Source organism: Rhodamnia argentea, chromosome 9, assembly GCF_020921035.1.
Source record: "Rhodamnia argentea isolate NSW1041297 chromosome 9, ASM2092103v1, whole genome shotgun sequence".
NCBI lineage: Eukaryota > Viridiplantae > Streptophyta > Magnoliopsida > Myrtales > Myrtaceae > Rhodamnia > Rhodamnia argentea.
The window spans coordinates 12,492,675-12,520,475 of record NC_063158.1 but is presented as its reverse complement, the minus strand read 5'-3'; the positions used below and the strand labels follow the sequence as shown (position 1 = coordinate 12,520,475).

Sequence of the window (27,801 nt, the reverse complement as noted above, 5' to 3'; positions counted from 1 at the left end):
TTTTTTGTATTTTTTTTTTTTTATTGTGGCTGGCGAGGCGAGCCCTCGCAGATACCTAGTGGTAGCTGCCATTGTTGTCGGATACTGTCCCATCACCTACAGCCACCGTCTCTCACTGTCAAGCTTCGCCACGCCACTTTGGCCGTCACCGCTGCCAAGATAAAGCCTCCTCTCTCTCTCGACCACCTACAGCACACGAAACTCGGCTTCACAGCACCACCGCCTGTCAAGGCTCAACATTTAGATCACAAAGTCGAAGGCCAGATTTGGCGGCTCATGGAGGAGTGAAGCCTCTAGATCTAGAGGCGATGGCTTCTCCATGGTCGTCGAGGGTGGATAGCGAGGCCGAGATCTAGTGGGAATGGAGGACCCATCGAGCTTGGTAGAGATGCAGCAAATCGAGTTACGGAGAGCAAGATGATAGGGGCCAAAGGTGTTGGGGTCTGGCCATCGATGGCAAACTGCGGTGAGCGGTGCAAAGGTCGCGATCGCTATTGGCACGGCGGCAGCGGCGGCGCAAAGTAGCGGATGTGATTTCTGCCGTTCCTTGGACTTGCTATGCATAGCGGTCTTTCTCTTTCCTAGAATATGATGTAAGCAAAGCAACTTTATTTCAACAGTGTCGATTCAATTCGGGTATGTACCAAAACCAAACCAAAACAATGACAATATTCATTTGATGACCGTTCGGTTCATGTTCCAGTTTGGGTATATGGTACGGTTTTGACATCCCCGCCCAGAATATTTTGGAAAATGCCACCAAATACCCCAAACTATATCCATAGTAACACAATAAATCTTGAATTTTTTTTCTAATATCAAAAATCACAAATTATGCCCACTGTAACACATTTATCCATAGCTTTTTTTCTTTTTCTTTTTCTTTTTGTGATATCAAAATCTCCAAATTCGTACCCTTTCGACACATCTACCCTTTGTCAAATGATATTTAACCCAAAATAACGTTATTTTTATTTCATTTATGTCATGTGGGCGCCATGATAATATCATTTGCCTTCCGTCATCCGTGTAGGCAAATTTCTAGTGGTGCTCATCGACAGAATTTTGATAGACAGTAAACATGTCACACGAGTACGAGTTTGAAAGTTTTGGTGTAACAAGAAAAAGTTTAGAATAAATATGTCACCGTGAGCATAATTAAATATCTTAGCGAATATTTTCCTCAATAATTTTCAAAGAGTGTTTAGACAAGAATGGACATCCAATACAACGATTGCCCTTCCGGAGTTCCCAAAATCTCTGAAGTCCTTGGGCAATCAATCGGAAGGACATGTGCAATTTGTCTTCTAGTGAAGATGCCTAAAAAATTATTCCACCTTCTGCTAAGTATCACAAGAAAACAAAAGGATTGGAGACAGCCTGTCAAGACTTTAGTTTTTTTTTTTTGTCAACTGTCAAGACTTTAGTTAACTCTTAGTTTTTTTTGTCTATGAAGCAAATCAAGTATCTATTCTGTCCCCGATTTAATATTATAAGCCCTAGTAAAAACCTATAATTTTTCTTGTACCATCATATTAGTTAATTAACATATAGCTTTCCTGATGATACTGCAAATGGGCACTGAAGACAAGATGCCCTTTCTTGTAATCAAAACACAGAGGAAAAAAAACACAAATATTAGCAACATATTCAATATTCTACTCTGTTCCTTGTTTTTTTTTTCCACCAAGTGTTTACAGCAAGAAATTACCTGTCTCTACTACTTAGCTAAACACAAACTAAAACATTCCGCCATCTTCAATCATTCACCAGTTTTTGGAGAATTTAGTGGTGATCTTACATTTACCTCATCCCTACCAACACCATTCCTTTGAGCCTTCAACTTGGCATCGTCCAAGTAATGTTGGTACACATAAGAAAGGAACCCCCAAATGGCTAAGAGCATAGATATCACCTTGATCCCATCCATCCTATCCCCAAAGAACACGACTGCGAAAATGGGCACAATCGGCAACCCCACTACACTTATCGAGTTCGCGAACAAAGATGACGCGTCTACTATCAATCCAATCACGCCGATTCCAAACATTTGCCAACAAATTGCCGTCCCGATCAAGTTCATCATATAGCTAACCTTCCCAAGCTTATATTCATCCATCTCTCTTCCCAAGTGCTCCCACTCTCCACTCACAAACAATCCCACCACAATAATCAAACTGGCCACTAAAGATTGGTACACAAGCACGTTCAAAATTGCCCTAAGCGTCTCCTTTCTTATGACCCTCTTAAAAAAGAGTTGGGTCAAGGATAGGTTAAGAGAAAAACCAGCTGATGCCCCGATGGTGCACAAAAACCCTACTGCGTATTTCCCTGTGGAGACCCCCTTGTGGTCTTCTGAATTTGATTGGAACACAAGAAGGGTTGAGGAGATTGTGAGCAACACTAGGGAGTTAACTATGTAGGGCGTGAACTTTTGGTCATTTAAGAAGAAGGCGAAGAGGGCATTGAACGCCAATTGGGAGGAGCAAATAAGGGAGTAGGTGGAGACAGGTAGGTACAAGAGGCCAACTGAGTATAAGTAGCAATTTACTGCCAGAATTATTCCAAGAGAGATGTACACAAGGGCAAGGCTTTTGAGGGAGGGCGATTGCGATTGGGATCGAGCTCGTGGGTCTGTTTGGATGTGGGGGTTCTTAGGGTTAGTGGGGCGTTTGGATGTGGAGATAAAATAGAGAAGGAAGAGGATTGGGAAGCCCACAACCTGGACAACTGTGGCAAGCCATTTGCTGTTGCCTCCTTCACTGTAATATTGCCTCCCAAGGAGTGTGGCCACCGCTTGGCTAGAGAGCAGAAGGAATGAGTAGAGGGCCACTCTAGCCCACCAACGGAAGTTCTTGAGTTTAGGGGTTATGGTTGCTTGATTATTGGTGATGATGCATGTGGGGTGGGATGAGTTCTCTTCTTTGGCTTCTTGATCACCTGGTCATGTGTTGGGATTGCAAATTAATCAAGGGCTTTAACTAGGAAGAAAGAAACAACATAAATGGCACAAAAATCGAATCGAGGTCCAAATAAGTTCGATGACGAGTTACAATAAATCAGAATACGCAAGTATTACGACCACGATCAGATACATGTCATGATGAATCTATAAAGATGGTATTGAAATTTATCAATTGTACTGCGATTGGATACACCTGTGGCCCATCACCAATTGAGAATAGTATCTACCGGAGTTGATGTTCTTAAGTGCACTCGACCTACCCCAGTACACTACAAAGGCATTTCATTGAATGAATGGTTACGAGCTTTCTCGTCAAAGATCTTGGCCACGTGCTCCACCGCAAATTTAGGGGCTTTTGGTATTAGAATCGTCCACGACATGACCTTGTTCATAACCAAAATTGGGTGGAATTTGCGGCAAAAACTGTTATGCAAAGCAATATCTTTTCCAAAAAGACTTATCATTTTTAATATTGTTTATCAATGAAAGACTATGGTGTTGATCTCAGTTCCAAGCAATTTAGAATAAAATAATGGGCAAAAGATTATGAATAGATTCAAATTTGACGTACTTGCAACTAGGCAAATTGTAAGATTAAATTGACAACAAATGCATATTCCAACTCCGTCAAATTGAGTTTTTTTCCTTACAACTTCAACAACGATTGAGCTTACCTTAATCCCATAACCATCGACCCATGAAGTATCTAAGGAAATTTATGGATGCGTAAGACTCAAGTGAGCTATAGCTTGTTTCTAATACTCCGTGGCTTGATCGAACCAAGCCTCCGCAATTTCAGAATCTCCCTGTCGAATGGTCTGTTCTCCCCGATCAGAATAGGTGGGTCAATTCCTTCCCTTAGAACCGTACTTGAGAGTTTTCTACCTCATACGGCTCATCGTTCAATTCTTGTGGTGTCCCATTCATTTTTTTTCTCAGGTTAACCAAAAGCAAAAGAGATTAATAAACCTAGAAAGATGGACCAATCGTGAACTTAAATTAATTTAGTGTCATCGATGAATCTGTAACATATGTTAGATTCTTAATGAACCACTAACCCAACTATGTTTTTTTCCCTCCGAAAGCCATCGGCTAGGGGCGACTCGTCACTCATTTGGTCCAAAGCAAGCGGGTGCTAAAGGTAGGTTCAATTTTTAGTCCCCACTAGATTAAGAACAATGGATTAAGCACAGTCACGTAAACATTTATTTTGAAAGAGAGGCTATTGGATCACTTATCTGAGACTGACGCCTAAAAACCGGAGATCTGTTGCATCGGAGACACAGAAAAACGAAATGAACCAACGGTATAGGAAACTCACAGTGTTGATAAAATAGACTATGGAATTCCTTTTCAGGTTGAAAAAAAGGCACTTTAGTATTGTTGCTTGTCCAGGGGAAGAAGCAGAAGTTTGAAAGTCCCTAGAGAATTCATCAAAACTCCAGGGAGTAGGACCTTACGGTGTTCAAAGTTCTAGCTTCCCCACTTGAACAATTTAACCATTTGGATCTTCAGCATACGAGGGAGGAAAAAAAAAAACACAACATAGAAAACAAGAAGAAACACAAGAGTAGCAGGGAGAGAAGTGAATGAAATTCCGGTGCGAAATTCAGCTAATTCAAGAATCGGACTTACCCACGATGTGGAGTTGCAGTTCTTGAGGAGGAGGAGGAGGAGGAGCTAGTTCTCCCATGGCGGGGATGAAAGCTGAGAGAGACGGAAAGTTTTAAGACAGAAACCAACAAGAGATGAAACAAGAAGAAGATGAGGAGGTTTGTATCTACGTACGGGTCCCGCATGCTTCTTTCTCTAACATATGTGCCCGATACACATCCATTCTCGTCAACGGAAATGAAATTGGGGTCGTTCGAAGGGAAAATGAGACTCCTGTCGTGTTCTGGTACACTTGGTGGTCGCTTTCTAAGAGACGGACACACAGCTTCCAAATTGCTGGGTCAAACATTCAAGCTGCACATGCAACGCTTATAAATGTCAAAAATTGAACATGCACTGTAATTAACGTTCAAGTTCAACCTCGACGGTAATACCTGCACCATATAAACTTTCTCCATGGTACCATTATTTTATTTTTTTCGGTAATTGACCTCGAAAAATCAAAATCTAAGATCTCTCTCTCTCTCTCTCTCTCTCGAGATCAAGCATGGACACGCCACGCCACTCTAGTCGGGGCATCGCCTAAGACCGGAAACCTTGGATCCAATGCTACGACTCAAATTCAAGGCAAAATGCTACGAACATATTGACAGGAGGATTGGCGGGCCGTGGTGTTGCATGACTCAAAGGAGGTTGGCAGCGACAATGGTCAGCCAATCCAAATTGAATGATTTCACAATCGTAGATATTCTATGTAAGTGTGACACAATATGGTATTGACGTGTGATGTAGTAAGTCAATCCAAATTGAATAGTTTCAAAATTTAAGCGCTAACCAAGATGAGGTGCATATTGCTCAAAAAAACGTAATTGGCCAGTTGTGTCAACTCTAATTAAAAAAGGGGTGAACACGATCCGGGAAACAATCAATTGCACATGCAGAGCTTTCAGTTTTTTAATAGTCATGTGTATAAAGGAAACCGGGTCTTGTCCTCGCCAGCAAATCTGTCCAGTCCCTTGGTATCCACGACGTGATTTTTAAAAGGGATTGCAACGTTTTAATGGATGTCATTCGACGAAATGGTATTTGCCATTGAAGTATTCATCCTTTCGTCTCCAACACTTGCACTCTACTTCGCAGCAACCCGGGATGATGTTTGTCATGGACCCGTAGACCTCGAAGAGTTTATGACTTGCAAAAGGAACTATTTCTTCTTTTCTTTCTAATAATCTTCCATCTATCGTAAAAATATGTAGTGTTAGTTTTTTTTTCTTCGCTTGATCATGTTCATGTAGGTACTGGCCTTCTGAGCTTTCTGCCCAGAGTTTCTCTTCATCTGTTGCTGCACCATTGTTCCACCTCTCAGGTAATCCGAGACGACCCATTATTTGAGATCCATGCGTATACCTTAGAGTCCGTTTATTTTGTGAAAAAATAAGTGATTCGAAAAATATTTTTCTGAAAATGATCGCATATTTAATTTACAAAAATAATTGAATGAAAAATAAATTTTTTATCTATGAAAATATTTAAATATAAATTATTATCAATAGTAAAAATATATATTATTATTAACTAATTATTTTAAGCGATATAATTAATTATTTTAAAATGTATTTATTTTGCGAAATAAATAGATGGGCAGTTTTCCCCTTTGTGTACGTAAGCTCGAAACCGACGCTCCAGCGGGTGTTTTGGACAGGGCGGTCCACTGATGTTGACTCGATTCCATTTAAAAATATTATCAAAATAAAGACAAGAGAGGCACATTTTCCGAGTGGCTATTTATGTGAAAGTTTGGAGAGATGTCATCGACATCAATGCGCCGTGACGGTACTGGTGGATCTTCTCCAGCCATGCAATACAACAAATTCAAGTCCAACACGAAAAAAAAAAGTCCAACATGAAATTTGAAAAGATAAAACAATAAAAGAAAAGTCACTTGAGATGTAGCTCATGAATTTACTCCAAGTGTTCAATCATAAAGTAATTAAGTTGGTGGGTACCACACAAGAAGAAGTCAAAAAACAAAAAGCTTGCATTGAAATGTCAATCACGAGAGGCAAGTTTTATCCGATGGGCTTGGAATTAGCCGATTGCACCGAACCCCCGTAGCCTCGAATCAAAACAAACGAAACAAAACAAGAAATTTGCCCCCTGAAAGATTTCTTCTAGAAATGCTGCTGGTCAAATGTTTTGTGATTTTCCACTGAAGGATCCCACGATAACGAGCAAATGCTTTGGATTTTCCTAAGTAAACCTTGTTCCTTCTCCAAGTCACTGAGAGACATGCCTCATGAATTTAGTCCAAAGTTTTCAAACTCATCATACCACTCTCTCTCTCTCTCTCTCTCTCTCTCTCTCTCTCTCTCTCCCAATAATTGCAACACCATTCTCTCGGAAAATTACAATCAGAATCACAGATTTGTCTTGTTTCAGAAAAATAAGTACCAGAGTAAGAACGAGCTTCGAAAGCGCCTTCGACCAGCTCAGGCAACCTTCAACAACCATTTTGATGCATATTCAAAGGGAAAACTGCAAAGAGATAAAAGTCATAAACGTATCGTATTTGTGCCAATTCATTCATAAAACTTTTAATTATATATTAATTCTAAATATTTTGTATTTCTGCCAATTGAGTCCATCCGATCAATTTTGGCCCAGAAACGCTCATGTAGATGCCAATCGTCCTATATAGTACGACTGGTGTTGACGTGGACATTTTTTTTATAATTCGATAAATCTTTATACTTTTTCATATTTTCTTGGTTTTTATTTATTTTTTTCTTGTTCTTTTCTTTACTTTTTTTTTTATTATTATTGAGGGCCAGCGAGGGCTGCCAATTGACCCATGCTAGCCACAGGCAAGGGCCGATGACCCTCGGCGGCACTAGTCGAGGGCATAAATCAAAAATCTTATTCAACGCAACCATTGGATTCTTTAAGTATCCTTCCAAAACTTGATCGACCCATTAGACGACACACCTGGAGCTCGTCAATGTACTTTGAATGAAATAAGACCAAATTGCCTCCGTGAACTTGCCCATCTCTCCCCGGAGTTAGCCAAAACTAGCAACTCCCGTATGGTTTCTCCTAGAATTTTTTTTGTTGTTGATTTGAAAGCCTAAACTTAGGCCAAAGCACCAATCTAAAATATGAATAAAATTGATATAAACTTGGGTATTCATTTCTAGGTATGTGGAGTACTATCCATCTTGTCTGTAACATGAACATGCTCTACAACATGATCCATCCAAAATTGATCATGTTACCAAATCCCAGTCTGCTTCACATGTTGCATTTAGATCCTTCCAAGCATATTGATGTACTCGTGTCCTTCAAGTTGTTCTCCTTCCATTTGATCCGTTTCAAGCACCTTGACCACTCAAAATGCCATGCTTGCTCTCCACCAGCACAAACGCCCAGTTCTTAACATCACTCGCGTATTGGGTATCACGTGCTATTAGTTTACTTATCCCATTGGGAAAAATATAGACACTGTCCGCTAATGAGTTACGTAGTAACTTTTTACTTTTTTGAATTAGCGCAGTATCTAAAGGCGACTAGGAAATATGCTGGAATGTTGGATTTGACGAGATCCATCCAAATATGTGACTTATCGGGTTTATTATTTAATTAAATATATTACATGCATATATTTATTACATCCAATAAGACTTCTAGAACACTTATCTTTAAACTTTGATGGACGGTTGAGATTTGGCGGTTCTAGGATTGGTCCAATCACTCCCTCCACATAAGATCTCTTTTTGTGAGAACGGCACGTTATTAGGTTTTCGCATTCTTATGCTTCCGCTTCTTCCACAAAATCACAAAGAGAAAAATACACATCCATCATAATTATTGTAAAGGAGATTGGTGAAGATCTATACCCATAAAATCTTTACCAAAAAAAAAAAAAGATTTATACCCATAGAAGACATATTCTCTCTCATCGGATCAATAATGGCTTCTTTTGATTCGGGAATGTTATATCTATCAATTTCGTTTTATGTTCGCGTGATTGAAAGATCCTATCGATCCAACATGTGATATCGGAGCGATGGTTTATTCAACGCGTGGACATAGTTATAATATTTATTATGATCTTTCGTCTCCTTTTATAATTGATTCACGGTATTTTATTGATGATGGAATAAACATATGTTGATAATCAATTTTTTGATTATCTCGTGAAATCATATATTCGATTCGATTTGTATTTTGTCTAAAATCGTTGAATACCTTTGATCCAGTTTTTGATGGAATGAGAATTAATAGTTTTGTCCAACGACGTGAATTTTTAGTGTACCCATGGGTAAGAAAGGGTATTACCCTTTTAAACCGTTAGGCATTGTGTAATTTTGACTTCAATATCCTTCCGATTAAACTCAATCTACCAATTGTTTTCTCTCCAAAGGGCTGTTGTAATTCTATGTTGTTCCCTTTTTCTTTGATTTGGCACGAAATATTTAGGCATCCCCGCCATTTTTAATTTTTTGCCAAACAAGTCTCGGGCGGTGGAACTTCAATATGGGAAATAGTTTATGCAATATGACCTTTAGTATATATATATAAAAGGTGCAGTGACTTGTGATGATCCCATCAAGCAAGAAAGCCTATTTGACTAAATGACGAGTCGTATGTGTATACCATGGTACAACAGTTTTCGGATTGGTGACAAACTTCAAAGATGTTAGCTTTTGGGGGCAAGATAATCTATTATGTCGAATAAAATTTAATTTTTATTGCGGTTCTAAACTATTTGAACAGTAATTAGCCCAGCGAAAAATTGTTGTTTTACATAGATTTAGATTTTGAGAATACCGTCTTATGTTATGCTCATGATTAAATTCATAATTGGCCCAATGGAAAGTTAAGATATTTAATTTTGAGTTGAATGATAATCTGATAAGCAGATAAATTACAAATATGCTATTCGAATTAATTTTTTCCAATGATGATTTAATTTGATTTATTATTGCCTTATAAAATTTGCTCATAAATTTTGAAAGAATCCATTTAAAGTGTTTATAGTCGGCCCAACGGAAGGATATAGATGATTCTTGGACTTCCTTTGGTAAGGTTTTGTGTATTTTACCTTCCATGTAAATAAACCGCTTATTTTTCAGTCTATTGTGATGATGAATTAAATCATTTATTTTGTTTTGTGGATTTCCTAAAAGGTACTAATGTGCATAATTGTACTAATCTAGCATATAATCCTGATGTTATTACGAGTTATCTTTCCTCTATTGAACAATTGAGTGGTACAAACTTTAAGAAGTGGAAAGAGCAAATAAGCTTCATTCTTGGGGTCATGGACTTGGACTATGCATTACGGGTTGATGCTCCCGCTGAACTCGCGGATGAAAGCTCAAATGAGCAGAAATCCGCTTATGAAAAGTGGGAGCGATCCAACTGCATATCTCTAATGATTATGAAAGGCTCCATAACGACCACTATTCGGGGAGCCATTCCCGACTCTAATAATGCTAAGGAGTACCTTGCTCACATTGAGGAGTAGTATGAGGGCACTTCTAAAGCACATGCTACTGCTCTTATTTCCAAAATGATTACCCTCAAGTATAATGGAATCAATGGTGTTTGTGAGCATATTATACGGATGAATGATATGGCTGCTCAACTTAAGTCCTTGGATATGGAAATCTTTGAAGGTTTCCTTGTTCACTTCATTATGACATCTCTTCCTGCACATTTTGGTCCTTTTAAGATCAACTATAATACGCAAAAGGAGAAATGGAAGATGAGTGAGCTAATTTCTATGTGTGTCCAAGAAAAAGAGAGGCTAAAATCCGAACAACTTGACGATGTTCATGTAATTACTTTTAGTTCAAACAAAGGAAAAGGAAAGATGCATGGCTAGGGTCGCAAATATGGAAATAAAGGTATTCATGACTCTACGATTAACAAGGCAAGTCCTTCTAGTTCAAAAGGATCAAGTGGTCCTAAGTGTCATTTACGTAGAACTAAAGGATATGTGAGGAAAGAATGCTCGAAAGTCCAACATTGGTTGGAGAAGAAAGGTAATACTTTATTAAGTAATGTTTGTTATGAGTCCTATATTGTTGATGCTCCTTTAAATACATGATGGATTGATACTGGTGCAACTCTACATATAACTAATTTAATGTAGGGATTCCTTTCAAAGAAGAAGCAAAATAAGAGAGACCATAACATTGTCGTGGAAAAATAGAGAAAAGGTTCCAATTGAAGCGTTTGGCACTCTCCGTTTGGTGTTGGAGAGTGGTTTCAATTTGGATTTAGTTGATACTGTTTATATTCCTAGTATTACTAAAAACTTAATTTCTATTTCAAAATTCGACGCTTGTGGTTATTCATTTAAGTTTGAGAATAAAAGTTGCTCCATTTCTCGTTATGATGAGATCTGGCGGTTATGGTCTTAAAGGGAAACCTCTACAAATTGTGTTTAGATTCGTCATTCGCTAAATCATTAGTTTCAATGAATGTGAATGATGATGTTGCCAAAGCTAGTAAGAAACGAAAATCAAAGAATGAAAATTCCTCAAAATTATGGTATGAAAGTCTGGGTCATATATCACAAGGCGTAATGGAACGCCTCATTAAGGATGAAATTCTATATTCTCTAGATTTCTCTAATTTTAGCATCTATATTAAATGTATTAAGGGAAAATTTCCAAAGGGCAATAAACATGGTGCCACAAGGAGTAAGGGACTTTTACAAATTATCCACACCGACATTTGTGGACTTTTCCTACTCCCGGAATTAGTGGTCATAAGTATTTTATCACTTTTATCGACGACTACTCATATTATGGTTATGTCTATCTTATCCATGATAAATTTGAAGCACTGGACATGTTTAAGATCTACAAAGGCGAAGTTGAAAATCAACTCGACCTAAAGATTAAAGTTGTAAGGTCTGACTATGGAGGCGAATATTATGAAAGGTTCTCCGACACGGGTCATAATCTTGGTGCTTTTGGTTTATTTTTGGAGCGATGTGGCATAGTTGCTTAGTATACAAGGTACTCTCCAGCAAAATGGTGAAATTGTACTTTAATGGATATGATAAGGAGTATGATATGCCATAGCACTCTACCAGAATATCTTTGGGTTGAAGCTTTTAAAACAGCCGTGCATATTCTTAATCGGGTTCCCAGTAAATTCGTAGTTAAAACACCTTATGAACTGTGGACAAAAAGAAAATCGAGTTTTAGATATCTTCATTTATGGGCCTGTTTGATTGAGGCAAAGATATATAACCCACAAATGAGGAAACTCGGCCAATTGACCATAACTTGTTATTTCGTTGGTTACCCCAAAAGATTAAAGGGTTTTAGATTTTACTGCTCTTCATATACCACTAAATTTTTTGAAACTAAAAAATGTAATGTTTTTAGAAAATGCTGATTGTAGTACCCCCTAGAACAATAGATCTTGAGGAAATCCGAGATCAAGGTTCTCTTGGGGACCATGTTTTGGTTCCTATTATTCAAGGGTCTAGTGTACCATTATCTTCACCAAAAGGTTCCAGTTTACGGAAGAGGAACCTAATGAAGAACCTCATAATATAGAGCCTATTCTTCCTCTCGTTGATGAACAATCTCTTAAGAGATTAGGACGAGAAAGGAAATCAACTATCTCCGATGATTACATCGTATATTTAGATGAGTCAGACTATGATGATGGCATAGGAACTGATCCTATCTCTTATGATGAAGCCATTACAAGCGATCATTCAACTCAATGGCTTGAAGCCATGAAAGATGAGTTGAACCCAATAAAAACTAATGGTGTCTGGGATCCGGTAGACTTGCCTAAAGGGGCCAAAGCTGTAGGCTGTAAATGGGTGTACAAAACTAAGCTAATCTAAACCCTAAATGTAATGTTGAAAGGTATAAAGCTAGATTAGTTGCGAAAGGTTTCACTCAAAGAGAAGGAGTGGATTATAACGATGCATTTTTCCCTATGTCAAAGAATGACTCTTTCGGAATAGTCACAGCTTTAGTAGCTTATTATGATTTAGAGCTACATCAAATGGGCGTGAAAACATCATTTCTTAATGGAGACTTGCAAGAAGATGTCCATATGGAACAATCACAAGGTTTTGTGGTTGAGGGTAGGGAACACATGAAATACAAATTGACAAAGTCCATCTATGGTTTGAAACAAGCCTCAAGACAGTGGTATCTTAAGTTTCATGATGTGATTAGTAATTTCGGCTTTAAAGAAAATGCAATGGATCAACGTATATACCTCAAGATCGGTAGGAGTAAATTTATTAGTCTAGTATTATATGTAGATAATATATTACTCGCTAGCGATGAAAAGGACATGTTGTATGAGACCAAGAGTTTTCTTTCACATAACTTTGAGATGAAAGACCTTGGTGAAGCCGCTTATGTAATAGGCATTGAGATTCACAAAGATAGATCTCAAGAGATCTCAGGACTATCTCATAGAGCCTATATTGAAAAGATTCTCGAAAGATTTAACATGCATAATTGCTCTCCCAGTGTTACCCCTATTGTTAAGGGTGACAAATTTAGCTTATTACGATGCCGTAGAAATCAACTGAAGCTTGTACAAATGGAGCATGTTCCCTATGCATCTGCAGTATGGAGTTTTATATACGCTCATGTATGTACTCGCCCGGACATAGCATATGTTGTTGAAATGCTTGGCCGTTACCAAATAAACCCAGGATTGGGTCATTGGAAAGCAGCTAAGAAAGTGATGCGCTACTTACAGGGTACAAAATATTTGCTGCTTACCTACAAGAGAGCAGATAATCTTGAGGTTCTTAGTTATTCTAATTCTGATTATGCTAGATGTATCGATACCAAGAAATCCATAACAGGTTATATTTTAATGCTCATTGGAGGACCTATTTCATGGAAGAGTGCAAAACAGTGCATAACTGCGTCTTCCACTATGGTGGCAGAGTTTGTAGCATGTTATGAAGCGAGATCTCATGGTCCATGGTTGAGGAACTTCATTATGGGGTTTGAGGTAGTTGATACTATTTCGAGACCACTGAAGATTCACTGTGACAATCGGGTTATTGTTTTCTTCTCAAAAAAACAAGTCAAATAGTGCATCCAAACACATTGACATTAAGTATTTTGTTGTGAGAGAAAGGGGTCAAAATCAAATTGTGTCCATTTAGCGTATTAGTACGAAGGCCATGTTAGCGTATCCTATGACGAAATGCTTACCATCCAATCTCTTTCGAGAATATGTTGCTAGCATGGGTTTGGTTGATAGCCTTTAATTTTGGCCATGATTTTGGACACATGATGTATTTTTATATTTTGTGATCACCTCATTTTAATGGATTTTTAATTCATGGTTTATTGCTCCTTGTTACATGTGTCCATTTAAAGCTTTTTGAAAAACAAACAATTATGTACGGACCTCATGAACATACTATGAAACGTTATTGTTCATGACTATTAAGCCATTAGATGTTGTGTTTAATGTTTGCGCTGGAATAGCAACTAGAGAATGGTACTGTGACATTGGAACTTGGATATTGGCTTCAATTCTTTTTTGTATAAATATCAGACATGACCTTACTTAAGGGATGTTTTATATACCTGATTATGTTGTGTTAAGGCGATAGATAATAAAATCTTTGGCCAAGTGGGAGAACGTTGGATTTGATGAGATCCACCCAAATATGTGGCCTATCAAGTTTATTATTTAATTAAATATATTACGGGTATATATTTATTATATATTTGTTGCATTCAATTGGGCTTCTAGAACACTTATCTTTAAACCTTGATGGACGGTTAAGATTAGGCAGCTCTAGGGTTGGTCCCATCACTCTCTCTATATAAGATCTCTTTTCGTGGAGAATGGCTACCTTGTTATAACGTTTTCGTATTCTTACACTTTTGCTTCTTCCACAAAATCACAGAGAGAAAAATATACATCCATGATAATTATTATAGAGGAGAGTGGTGAAGATCTATACCCATAGAAGACATATTCTCTCTCATCGGATCAACAATGGCTTCTTTTGATTCGGGTATGTTATATTTATCAATTACGTTTTATGTTCATGTGATTGAAAGATCCTATCGATTTAACAATGCAAGGAAACTAGATTAATGAGGTGCCAATTTGCACACCGTAAAAAGAAGTGTTTCTTGTCATTTCGATTCCCAACTTTGTAATCCATTAAAGAAATTTCTCTGGTTACAAGAAATTGATTCATATGGACAAAAAGGTAGCCTCCTATTTGAATATGAAGAAGGAATTATAAATTTTCTACTCTAGTTTGGTTTTGATTAAAACCTCGTGAAACCGTGTTGTCACCTTACACAAGTGATACAATTCTTTTTGCGGGGTCATAAAGGAGGCCAAGTAACACCAAAAAACAACAAAAACTATCCTCAATCTTCACATCATTATCTCTTTCCATCTATTGTTAAAATATGTCTCGAATTTGAATCCCTAAACAAAACTCGACTCAAGATAAATTGAATATATTTGGATGTCCTCGACGGTGTGCCATGGAAATCGTGTTTCATGTTCAGTATAGTCCAAGTCAAAGATTTCGTATAGTGTTGGTCAAACAAAATAAAATAAGATAAAAGAAAATAATAGAAGTTAGATTTCTGTTGGGATCAGCAAAGGGATATACATTAACCAAATCTCTAAGATGGACTTTTCCTCTTTGGCTTTGGACTTTGAAGAAGGATTCTTCATATATTCGTGGGCTGTTCTTTTGCCAAAAAAAATAAGGACGCACGCAGTTGTTGATCATTATGTGCGGTCTCGAAGTATCGTTTTCAACCGAGTGCTTGGTGTGGATTTTGCTAGTAGAATTACATCAAGTATTCAAGTGTCGAAACTGATTAAATCTTGCGGTAAGATTGGTGTTAATTGCCTCATGAGATTGATAGATTATTTCGTGAGGAATTGCGGGGTTATACACTTATGGGTTATTTAATTGTACTTGGGGTCGGAAAATACCGATAGTGTTTGAGTAACTTGAGCATGGTTTGTAATCTTTGAATTGTATCACTTGATCTATAGTGAAATTCGTTACCACTCTTTCCATGGACGTAGATCTCTACGATCGAACTATGTATATCTGGTGTCCAATTTATTTTCTTGTTCTGTCTATTTTAGTGTTCGATTGCTTGTTTTGCGCAACAATTAGTATTAGAGCTAGGTGTTGGGTAACGTTGAAGCGAATCGATGGCGACGAAAGAAGTTAAAGTGAAAATCGACAGATTTGATGGGAATGATTCTGGTTTCTGAAAGACGTAGGTTGAGGGCTGCCTGCATCGGATGAAACCGCACTTGCCTCTATTTGGGAAGAAGTCAGATACAATGAAGCAAGCTGACTGGAAATTGTTGGTTAGACGAGCGATGGGTGTTCTTTGGGCGACACTAGCTCGTAACATCGCATTTAATGTTATCAAATAGAAAACCACTAGCTCTAGATATTTTGCCAAAGATTTTCATAGGAGAGGCCCACTCTATACTTATATAAGTGATTCCACCGAGTGTATCAATACACTACCAATAATGGCTAGGAAATTCATTAAGAGCTTAGATCAACCTTATTTTAATTGCAGTCTTGCACTATTCTCAACTTATCGGGGACATAAAATTTTAATAGAGCATGACTAGATTAACGAGTGACTTATTATTATCCACATAAATCTAACTAATGGGATCATAGGAAAGAACACCAAAAATGCCAAAAGTTGTGTATGACGCTCATTTTAGTACCAAAAGTTCAAATCGGATCGCTTAAGCCTGTGTTTGGTTGTCCGAATCCTATCCTATGTTTGGTAGTTGTCTAAGACAGGATATAGGGGGGATATAGGGGAATAGGGGAGATAAAATTATCCTAAGGAGGGGGATAAGATAGAGCCGGATAGGATTTCTCTTATCCATTGCTCAAGCCACTTCCTCTCCGCCACGACCCATCCACCCGACCGCCATGCCCGGCCACCTCTCCGCCAGAGGGACACCTCTCTGGTTTGGGGCGGGCTGCCTCTTCAACGACGGCGGGAGACAACCTCTCCGGCAAGTATTTCAAGCCATAAACATCCAAACTTAAATTTGACGAATGCTCCGCTACTTCATCAGTTGATTGAGACCATAATTCTAATCTAAAGATGTACGAAGATGAGGGGAATCATGTCAAGTTCCTCCACATCACATAAGTTTATAGCTAGTTTTTCTCATTAGTTATCTTCTTTCAAGGTGCCTTTGAGGAAGTCCTTGGTGCTAGACCTTTGGAAGTCCTTGGCTTCCGATTTCTTCATTATCCTCAGCCTTTTGCACGGCCCCATGAACATCCCGGTACAGCTGGAAAGGCATGAGTTCCATTACAATGATGAACATGGGACAAGGACGAAACTAGACAAAACAACATCGATGAACTACACCCAAAATTTTTGTTGTAATTGTTCCTCGGTTTGATATTTTTACAACTTTCCACTATCCCAAAAACAAGGTTTGGATATTTTCTTTCTTTCTTTTTATTTCTTTAGAAATTTAAAACCACAATTCACAATCCCCAGCAATTCAAGAATATTAATATCCAGCTTCTACCAAACAATGGATACGACAGGATATAAGATATCCGACTTTAGATCCACAGTTCACCAAACAAGAGATAGAATATGATCAAATCCCTAGATTTCTTATCCTATCCTATCCAGTCCTATCCTAACTAGAAATTCGGATGATCAAATGCAGCCTAAGTGCCTTAGGCGAGAGATTCTAGCCATGAGGGGTGAGCGGTTCTAGGTTCCTTACGGGTTCCACCCGGAACCCGTAACCTACCTGTCATAACGGGTTCCTCATTTTTTGGAACACGGAACCTACTTGTCACGCCTTGGAACCTGGAACCTACCCTATCACAGGTTCTAGGGTCGGTTCCAGGGTACCCGAGAACCTATCAATTTATTTTATTTTATTTTATTTTATCATTTTTAGTTAAGCAAAATGAGAGTGAACGCTACAACATCTAAGAGAAAGCGGAGGTGAGTGATTTTAGGCTCAGTACGGAGTTACATTTAGAACCCGAAACCAATATATTGGAACACGTTTATCATTTTTTGGAACCTAAAACCTAAAAAATTGTTTGGTTTCAAATTATACACTCATCATCGGATGCCAAAGAACATTGTATGATTGTGCAAAAATATATACCAAGAAAAATATAAAAATTTATTTCAGAATCTAGGGTCCATGTTCCGGGCTCTATGTAGTGGAACCTGGAACCTACCCATTGAAACAGGTTCCTCAATTTTTGGAACCTGGAATCTATCTCGCATACCTTAGAACCCGGAACTAGAGCGGATCCTACGGGTTCCGGTTCCGGGTTCTCGGTTCTACCCCGAAACCATGCTCACCCCTAGTGGCCATAATTAATTCGTGGCATTTATAATTAAATTTTAATATGACACGGGATTTTTTTATAAGTTTAGCCCACGTGGGCTTCCACATCAGTATTTGCGGTCCACGTGGGATTCCATGTCATAATTTAAGATAATTTTAATTTTAATTTAAAATTGAGCTAAATTAAAATTAAAATTTTACTTTAAAATATGAAAAAATAAGCTCAAAATTAAATAATAAAAACTAAAAAAATTTCAAATTCAATTTTTACTTAAAAATGTAAAAATAAACTCAAAATTAAATAATAAAAAGGTAACTGTGGAAACTAGGCAACAAGGGCCAATTAAAATCAGATTTGACAAAAAATGACATCGACTTACCCAGGTCATTACCATGTAGGAGAGAGAAAATATTAAAAACATTAGTATTTTTCGTTAGTCTAAATTGATAGAGTTAAAGGAAGGACTCGATTGTACCAATTTGGCAAGTTTTGGGCATGAATGAACTTTTTGTAAGTTTTAGGACTTAATTGCACTTTCATAACAAGTATTTTGAAATTTTTATTTTTTAATTTTTTAATCTAATTAAGTTTGTATTTTAATTTTTATTATGTTTTTTTCCATGTTTAGCTGTTTTTTTTTTAACTGGCGACTAGCCCTCTGACAAGCCACATCAACCTCAAATATTAATAAAAAAAATGCCACATTGAATTTTCGGCCAAGCAAATCGAAGTTGGTGCTTAAGTGGTTATTTTTCAAAAAATTTGACACATAAGTGATTCAAGAAAAAACTTTTAATACTAAAGTGGGTGCTGTACATAACTTTTGGCACTCCCGACATTCTTCTCCTTAGGATCGCCAATCACATAGGTTGAATTCCCATAACTGTTGATTTTCTTCAATTAACTCAAGTCCCATTTCCCTCAATGAATAGTCAAATATCAGCCAAAATCACTTCTGACTTCACACATTCGATGGATATAATTCCATCGTTAAACAATTGCTTCACCACGTCACATCTCAACTACACGTGTCTCTTTTAACAATTGAAAGTTTCATTCTTTGCGATGGCTGATTTGACATCTAAGGATTATTCTTTTTCACTTTACCAAATCAATATACTACTTTTAACCATAACTCAGCATATACCCCTGGCATATTAGATGACTCCAACGTATAAGGTAAATTCATCTTATCTCCAAGGCAGAACAAACGTCGTCACCATAAACCAAATATCGAGTGGTTTGATATCTTATAAAGTCACTAATTAGTATACTTTGAAAGGGATAGAATGGTTTGGGTTAGATAAAAATGATTCGTGAGACTCGTAAGTAAATTATCATATAAAAGCCCTCATTTTTTGTAATACCGCAAGAAAATGCTCCCACAGAAATACGAATGAAGATATCTAAGTCACAACTGGTTAATTGTCTGTTAGATTTATAAAGAATTTCTTTTTTCTCTTTTTTGTCATAATCCAATTTTATTAAATGTAAAAAAGCATGAAATTTGTTTATAAACGAAGTTATGTGTCACTATTTATATATTACGAACATTTAGGATACTTAAATAATAAATTTAAAAAAAAAGCGTCAACACAATATTTGACAAGATAAGAAATGATTGAAAAAAGGTCACTTGAAATATAGTCCTAGTATTCTGACTCATCATAAAGCAAATAGCCAGGGTTGGACCGAGTAAATTCTTTGCATGTATATATAGTGTTGTCGGTGGACACCAAAAGAAGCCAAAAGAAAAAAAAAATTGTGCAAAAATTTCAATGATGAGGCAAGTTTTATCCCATCTGCTTGGATTATCTGATTGCACCGAACACTTGCAAGTGGCAACATCGAATCAAAACAAAACAAAAAATTAATTGCTTCTTCTAGAAAGGCTGCTGGTCAAATATCGGGCCAGATTATATGTGTAAAAACAAAGAGATTCAAGGACCCACGATGACGAGCAAATGTTTTGGATTTTCCTAAGCAAACCTTGTTCCTAACTTCCTGCTCCGAGTCACGCAGAGACTTGCCTTATGAATCTTGTCCAAGTATTCAAACTCATCAAACCACTCTCCGCAACAATGGCAAATTGCAACCCCACTCTTTCGGAGAATTACTATCAAAATCGCAATTTTTCTTGTTTCAAAATGTTAGGGAGCGCGTAGTAGATTAACTGTTATACATCACACCCATTTTTTAATGTGGAATTTTTCTAATATAACTCACACGTGCATCCTACCACAAAAATATAAGTATGAGAAGTAAGAACGAGCTCCAAGAGCGCCTTCGTCAACTCAGGAAACCTTCGACAACCATTTTGATGCATATTCATAGGGAAAAGTGTAAAAAAAAAAAGTCCTAAATCTATTGCATTAATTCCAATTCAGTAATAATTCATTTAGATTTGTGTCAATTGAGTTTATCTGACTAATTTTGGTCGAAAATCACTGACATGGATGCCGTGGCACAACCGCGCTGAAGTGGACATTTCTCTTCTCAGCATGATCCAGGCATTCAAGTTTACTTTTTTTTAATTGAAGGCTAACGAGGATCGTCGGTCGACTTCTGCAGGCCACAGGCGTAAACCAAAAAAATTATTCAAAGCAACCGCTGGATTCTTCAAAGAGCCCTTTAAACTTGATCTGCACATTAGAATATACACCTGGAACTTATTAGTGTACTTTGGATGAAATAGACCAAATTGCCTCTATGAACTTGCTTAACACTTCCTGCACTTAGCTAAAAATAGCAACTCCATTATGGTTTCTCCTAGAATTTCTTTTGTTGTTGATTTGAAAGCTTAATATTAGACCAAGACACCAATCTAAATGTTGATCAAGTTGACATAAACTTGGGTTTTCATCTTTAGTTACGGGAGCATTATCCACCTTGTCTGTACCGTGAACATCCTCTACAACATGATTTATCCAAACTTAATTATGTCATCCTAATATGTGCACGTGTTGCATTTAGATCATTTCAAGCATATTGATGTACTCATGTCATCCAAGTTATTCTCCTTTTATTTTATTGAAATATGTCTCGAATTTGTACTTGTGAATAAATTGGATCTAGAAGTGCGTGTAGATATCCAAGACATATCTTTCGTGAACGTGGATTCTTTCATTTGGAAAGCACATATTAGATTTGGATTATTGCTCGGAAAAGTCGCAAATCTTGGTCAGAAAAGCAAGAAAGAAAACTTGGAGATAATCAGATTCTTTGTTGAATTTCGGTCCAAGGAAAATGTAAAAAAAAGGAAGATCTTTTGCAGTTATCCTATTCTGACTTTGACGTTGGACTCTGTGCGTGAGACGGACTCAAAGAGCAGGAAATATTTGTCTGACTTATATATTTACCTTCGTTGGACGTTGTTTCATTAAGTAGAGGGTTGCTCGGTAGGTTACGAAGGTCTTTAAGCGCCGTATCTTTACGAGTCCTTGATGGAGGATATTCTCGTGAAATTAGATTAAATATTCAAGTGTCAAAACCAATTAAATTCTTGTGATAAGAATTCGTGTATAATTCCTTTGTGATTTATCCAAACTTAGTTATATGTGCACATGTTGCATTTAGATCCTTCCAAACATGATGTACTCATGTCATCCAAGTTGCTCTCCTTCCGTGTGATCTGTTTCAAGCACCTTGACCATCCGACATGCTATGCTTGTACTCCAAAGTCCAAAGACCGTTCCAACTCTTAAACACTTTCCCCTAGTATCTTGCTCTCCACTGGCACAGCTGCCCAGTTCTTAACATCACTCACGTATGACTTGCTTATGTAGAAAATATTTCACCTGCACACTCCAGTGCATCTATTAGTTTATAGATAATGTTCTGTCATCCTCGGAGATACATAAGGAGTTTTCCCCACAAATCAAACCTATGACCTTCGGCTTGTAAACCAAGTCCTAAGCCATTTAGAGCCTATTTGGTAACAATTCTGTTTTCAAGAACAATTTCTAAGCATAAGTGATTTTGTCTGATTCTGTTCTTGGGAATAGAGAAGAAGATTGTTCTTACTTCTTGTTTCTATACCAAATTTGTTCTCTGGCCACTGATCTATTTTCGCGAACAGAAAAATTAATTGTCATTACCAAACATATTTATGTTCTTTTTCTGTTCCAGGGGAAAAAAAAAGAATCAAAAGAACATGAGCACTACCAAACAGACCCTTGACGACCAACTACTGTGGCAATATGTTTCTTACATGTTGACTTGGTTATTTTGTGGCCTTTCATCCTCTAAAAGATTTGCTCTATAGTTTTCGGACCCATTAATTGTGAATAGCCCAAGCTACAATAACGAAATTAAAACACACCATTTATGAATCCATTGTCACCTTCCATTAAACCCTTAAAAAAGAATGCAGAAAAGGAACAGAAGAGGCCACTAGAAGCCCTTCTCTGTGGTCATTAGTATTCTTCACACTTCCTTTTACAGCTGACATCATACTCGTCGAAACTCATCATCTGTTGTTCATTTCCAATTTTCGGAAGTCTCTTGATTTCAACAATTTTATAGAGCTAAGTCTAATCAATCGGATAACACGTCGAATTTGACTTACGGTGAAAATGCCCTAAGAAATGTTGCACCTTCTCCTCCTTAGTAGCAGAAGAAGAAAAAAAGGATTGGAGACATTTTACAAGACTTTAGTCAACTCTTAAGTGTTTTGTGCGTGAAGCCATTTAAGTGTATGTTGTGTTACCTATTTAATAATATGATCGTAGTGAACGCCAATTATTTGCATTAGCTAGTACAATCTTATTAGTCGAATGACATTTAAGTACCCAACTTCAATGATGAGATCCCAAAATGGGCGCTAAGACAAAAGCCCCTCCCTTGGAAGTGCCATGTTTTTATTTTATCGCCAAATGATCACAGCAAGCAATTACATATCGCTACTTGAACTCGGTTAAACACAAACCAAAACGCTCCACTATCTATAATCATCCACCAACCCTTGCAATTGGCGCATTTTGTGCCGATTTCACACTAACCCTATCCCCACCAATACTCCTCCTTTGAGCCTTCAACTTGGCATCATCCAAATAATATTGGTACGCATAAGAGACGAACCCCCAAATGGCCAATACCATAGCCATGACCTTGACCCCATCCATCTTCTCCCCAAAGAACACGACTGCGAAAATGGGCACAATCGGCAACCCCACCACGCTAATGGAGTTCGAGAACAAAGACGACATGTCGATTATCAATCCGATTGTGCCGATAGAGAACACTTGCCAAGCAATTGCTGTCCCGACCAAGGTCATCACATAACTTTCTTTACCAAGCTCATACCCATCCATCTCTCTACTCAAATGCTTCCACTCACCACTCCCAAACAACCCCACCACAATAATCACATTGGCCACCAAAGATGGGTACACAATCATGTTTAAAACTACTCTAAGCGTGTGATGCCTCATAACCCTCCTGAAGCAAAGTTGGTCTAAGGATAGGAGAAGCCCATAACCAGCCGATGCTGCAATGGTGCACACAAACCCAAGAGCATATTTCCCTCTAGAGATCCCCTTGGGGCCATCTGAATTTGATTGGAACACAAGCAGGGTTGAGGAGATTGTGAGGAGGACTAGGGAGTTGGTGGTGTAGGGGGTGAACTTTTGGGCATTTAGGAAGAAAGAGAAGAGGGCATTGAAGGCCAATTGAGATGAGCAAATGAGGGAATAGGTGGAGACAGGGAGGTATAAGAGGCCAAGTGAGAACAAATAGCAATCTAGGGACACAATTGTACCTAGGCCAAGGTATACAAGGGCAAGTCTCTTGAGAGAGGGTGATTGTGATTGGGATTGAGCTTGTGCATCTGTTTGGATGTCGGTGTTATTAGGGTCACTTGGTTTTTTGGTTGTGGGTACAATATAGAGAAGGAAAAGGATTGGGAAGCCTGAAAGCTGTACAAGCGTGGCAAGCCACTTGCTGTTGCCTCCTTTATTGTAGTAGAGCGTCCCAAGAAGTGTGGCCACGGATTGACCAGAGAGCACAAAGAGCGAGTAAAATACCACTCTAATCCACCACCTGAAGTTCTTAGATTTAGGGGTTATTGTTGCTTGACTATTGGGGATGATGCTTCTAGGGTGGGGTGAGTTCTCTTCTTTCGCTTCTTGATCATCTGTCATGCATACCATATCAATTTAAATAAGGGTTTCAATTGGTAAGAGAGTGAGCATAAATGGCACAAAAAATAGTGGAATCAAATAAATTTGATCACCTCGCAATGCATCAAAATACGTGACTAGCTTTCCTTATTTCCAGGGGAAAGAAAGAGTAAGTATAAAATGGGCCAAATCGTTACGAATATGACCGGATGCATACCTTATCGAGGGCGTTATGTCTGTACCAAACATAGGAATTACCTAATTATGTATTTGTAATACATGAGCAAACAAACTAACATGTGTCAAGACAAGGTGTTTAAGTTAAACTTTAACCTTCCAACCATCTTTCTTCGTGTCAAGAACTAGAGTTTTCATTTTTGGGGTGATCAATGCAATACCATCTTCACTAGATGCACCATGACGTGTATATAGAATCACACGTGGGACCAAAGCAAGTCCATCTCCAATGGAAATCGTTTTCTATACAAGTTGATGATCCTAGGTGAAGTTAACCTACCCCACCGCAAAGATTTTACATTGGCATTATTATTGTAATTAAAAGAAAAAAAAGATTACTAAATGTTTCAGATTGTCGTCAAACGAAGTGAAAGAAAATATACAAAATATATCACGCAAAGTTTATTGGTCTTGTCCTCGTCTATGAGATCACCTTGGTCATGCAAAAAAGGGCTGGAGTTTGCTGCAATAATGATGATGCAAAGAAAAACACTTTCCCAAGAGACTTTCTAATTAGTGTTCAGAGCGAACTGTAAAAAGTAAATATTGATCATTAAGGAAAGACTATGATGTTAATATCAGTTCCATGCATTTGGACAGAAGTAACGGGCAGATGATTACGTAATAATTTAATGGCATACTATTAGACAAACGGTAATTTCAATTTTGTGAATTGTGCATGATTCTAACTCCTTTAGATGGGTTCAGTTTTTTAACTTTAGCAAAGAGAAAACTCACCTTATAATTCAATAAATCTCGACCCACAGAAATACAAATCATGGATGCGTAAGACTCAAGTCTAAAACCTAGGAAAATGGCCAAAGATGGGAATTCGATGTATATGGTGTTGTCGAAAATCAAATCTTTACCGTGGCCTAATCAACCAACACATGTTAGATCCTTACTTAGCCACTAAACCAAGAATTGGACTTACCCGCCATGTGGAGTTGCAGTTCCTGGGGATGGTGATGAGCTAGTTCTCCCATGTCGGAGAAGAGAGAAAACCTCGAAGAGGATGATAGATATTATAAGGATCTTTGGCTAGCATGTCGACAGTATCGACGTGTAGTACAACTCGATCTTTGGCTAGCATGTCGACATCTAAAAAAAATATGTACATTAATCTTCGTGTCAAAATTTATACATAGGGAGAATTTCATATACGAGGAGGGATGTATCGATGTGCAACAATTTGGTTGGTGCCACAGAAGAAGAAGCCAAAAATGTATTGAAATCCGATGACTAGGTAAGTTTTATCGGATCTGCTTGGGTCTTGCTGGTTCCGCCGAACGCCATAACCCCGGAACAAAACCAAACAAAACAAAAAAAATGTTCCCACTAAATATTTCGGATTTTCCTATGGAAAAATTGTTCCTGCTCCAAGCCCATGAATTCATAAGCATCTTATTCGATGAATAATTAATTTGACATGAAAGTAACAGAAAATTAGCACGAGTAGTTTCCAGTTAGGATCAAAGTACGTAGTACTGGAGGCTAAGATGCCATTTTGGAAAGAGCTCAGGTAAAAGTCACAAAAGCTAGAACTCTAAAAGCCACTCGAACCTGAGCTAGCTAGTTCTTTTCGAAATGCGTTAAAGCACAGGAGCTGACTGGACATCTAGGGGCAAAACACTATTTCAGTGCGGGCCGCGGGAGCAGTACCAAAAATTTTGATCGCTCATTAGATGAAGCCAAATAATAACAAAAATTTAATTGTTAGTTGCGATAACTTAAGAAAATTCTCTCATTTAAAAAAAAAAAAGTAAACTCATGATACTTATTTATTGATGCTATTACAAAACAATTGTTTCTTGATTCTGTTACAAAACTACTACTTTTTTTCTTAGATAGAAAAAAATGACGTTACATTCTTGTCCGCCTTCCGTGCGCTATGTATTCTCTGTGCCATGTATTACGGGTAATGACCGTACACTTAAAGCAGTGGATAAAAAATTAATGTTGACAAAAAAATATATATAAGCTTTTCTAGGGCACCTGTATGTGTTTACTTTATTCATATACGAATTGCAGTACCATCTCACTATTAAAAGTAGATCTATAATTAGGCAAATATATCAGCCCTGTTATTTTCTAACAGTAAGCTTTTGGAGTAATAAACGACACAATCAACTTTGATATGATATCAAAGTTGGAGGTTTTAGAGTGCCCTACTCATGTTTTCCTTTATTAATCCTCTTATGATTCTTCTTAAAAAGTTGCTACTTTTGATAATCATCTTGTTGGCGTGAGTTGACAATTAAGACTTGTCGCGACCTAAAAAAAATAAACGAGTTAATTTTCGGGCTAATGGATTATCAGGTTAATTAATTAACTAACCTAACTCGGACTCTCCCAAGTCCATACCAAATCGCAACTTAAGGTTCAAATAATTAACATGCAATGTGATTTGAATTTGGAGTCGCCACTAATCATTTTCGGTAGGTTGATTAGAAACCTAAATAAAATAGCGGGAGAAAACTATCTTATTTCCGCGAACCGGAGATTTTGAATTCGGGGATTTGGTTACGTCAGATTTCTCTAACGCCCTTTCGGTACCATTTTCATGAAAAATATTTGATTTGGCAATTTTGATGGATTTTACTCGAAATTCAAAGATGCAATTTTTTTGGTTTTTTCTTCTTTTTTATGGGGATGTAAAACATTGAACTTTGTACGATATACACCATGGGTGATTTAGAAAGAAAGAAAATGCAGCCAATCCACGAGTATTTATAAAAATAAATTAACATGTAATAATGCTAAAATTTGAAACACGTGGCATGTCTAAAATAAACAAACAAATATTCAAACCAAACGATTACATTTTTGTAGATCGAGATGGAAAGGATTACCTTCTATTACACAAAATCTTACTCACATACACGTTATAGTTCCCTTCAAGATCTCGGAGCCGGAAGAACGCGGCTGTCGTCGAAAATGGCAAGCAATGGCCTTGTTGGGTTGCGAGGGGCGAAATATGTGTCGGGACTCGTCGAAGATGATGCTCGACTAAAACACTTTTCTTCACTCTCGAATTTTCTCTTCTGATTTTTCTCAAGAACTCTATTTTTCCTCTCTAAAAATTCCTCTCAAAAACTCTCTCAAAACTCTCTCAATTCTCTTCCACTCTTCCTAAAAAACTCTCTCAATTCTCTTCTACTCTCTCTCTCAATTCTCTTCCACTTCCCCTTCTAAAACTCTTCTCAAGAGCTCTCTTTTATAGGCAAAGTTCTCCATCCTTCATTCTTCATCTTCACTTCTTCACCTTCCATTTTCATCTTCTCTTCTTCATCTTCATTTCTTCACCTTCCATTTTCATCTTCCCTTCTTCATATTCATCTTCTCTTCTTCATCTTCCCTTCACCATCTTCCTTTCATTATCTTCTCTTCTTTATCTTCTCTTCACCATCTTCCTTTCATTATCTTCTCTTCACCATCTTCCTTTCTCCATCTTCTTTTGGTATTTGCAATGCAGTCCCTGA

At 37.6% G+C, this 27,801-nt stretch overlaps 1 protein-coding gene across 1 annotated transcript; it reads right to left on the bottom strand.

The window, feature by feature from the left end:
- Positions 1-1,580: 1,580 nt before the first annotated feature.
- On the bottom strand, positions 1,581-25,305 carry LOC115753020 (purine permease 21-like). Its single transcript, XM_048285545.1, has 3 exons — positions 25,254-25,305; positions 22,926-24,096; positions 1,581-1,775 (listed from the first exon to the last, which is right to left on the bottom strand). Exons 1-3 carry the CDS (start codon positions 25,303-25,305, stop codon positions 1,763-1,765), a joined length of 1,236 nt encoding a protein of 411 aa, XP_048141502.1. The 3' UTR covers positions 1,581-1,762.
- Positions 25,306-27,801: the final 2,496 nt, after the last annotated feature.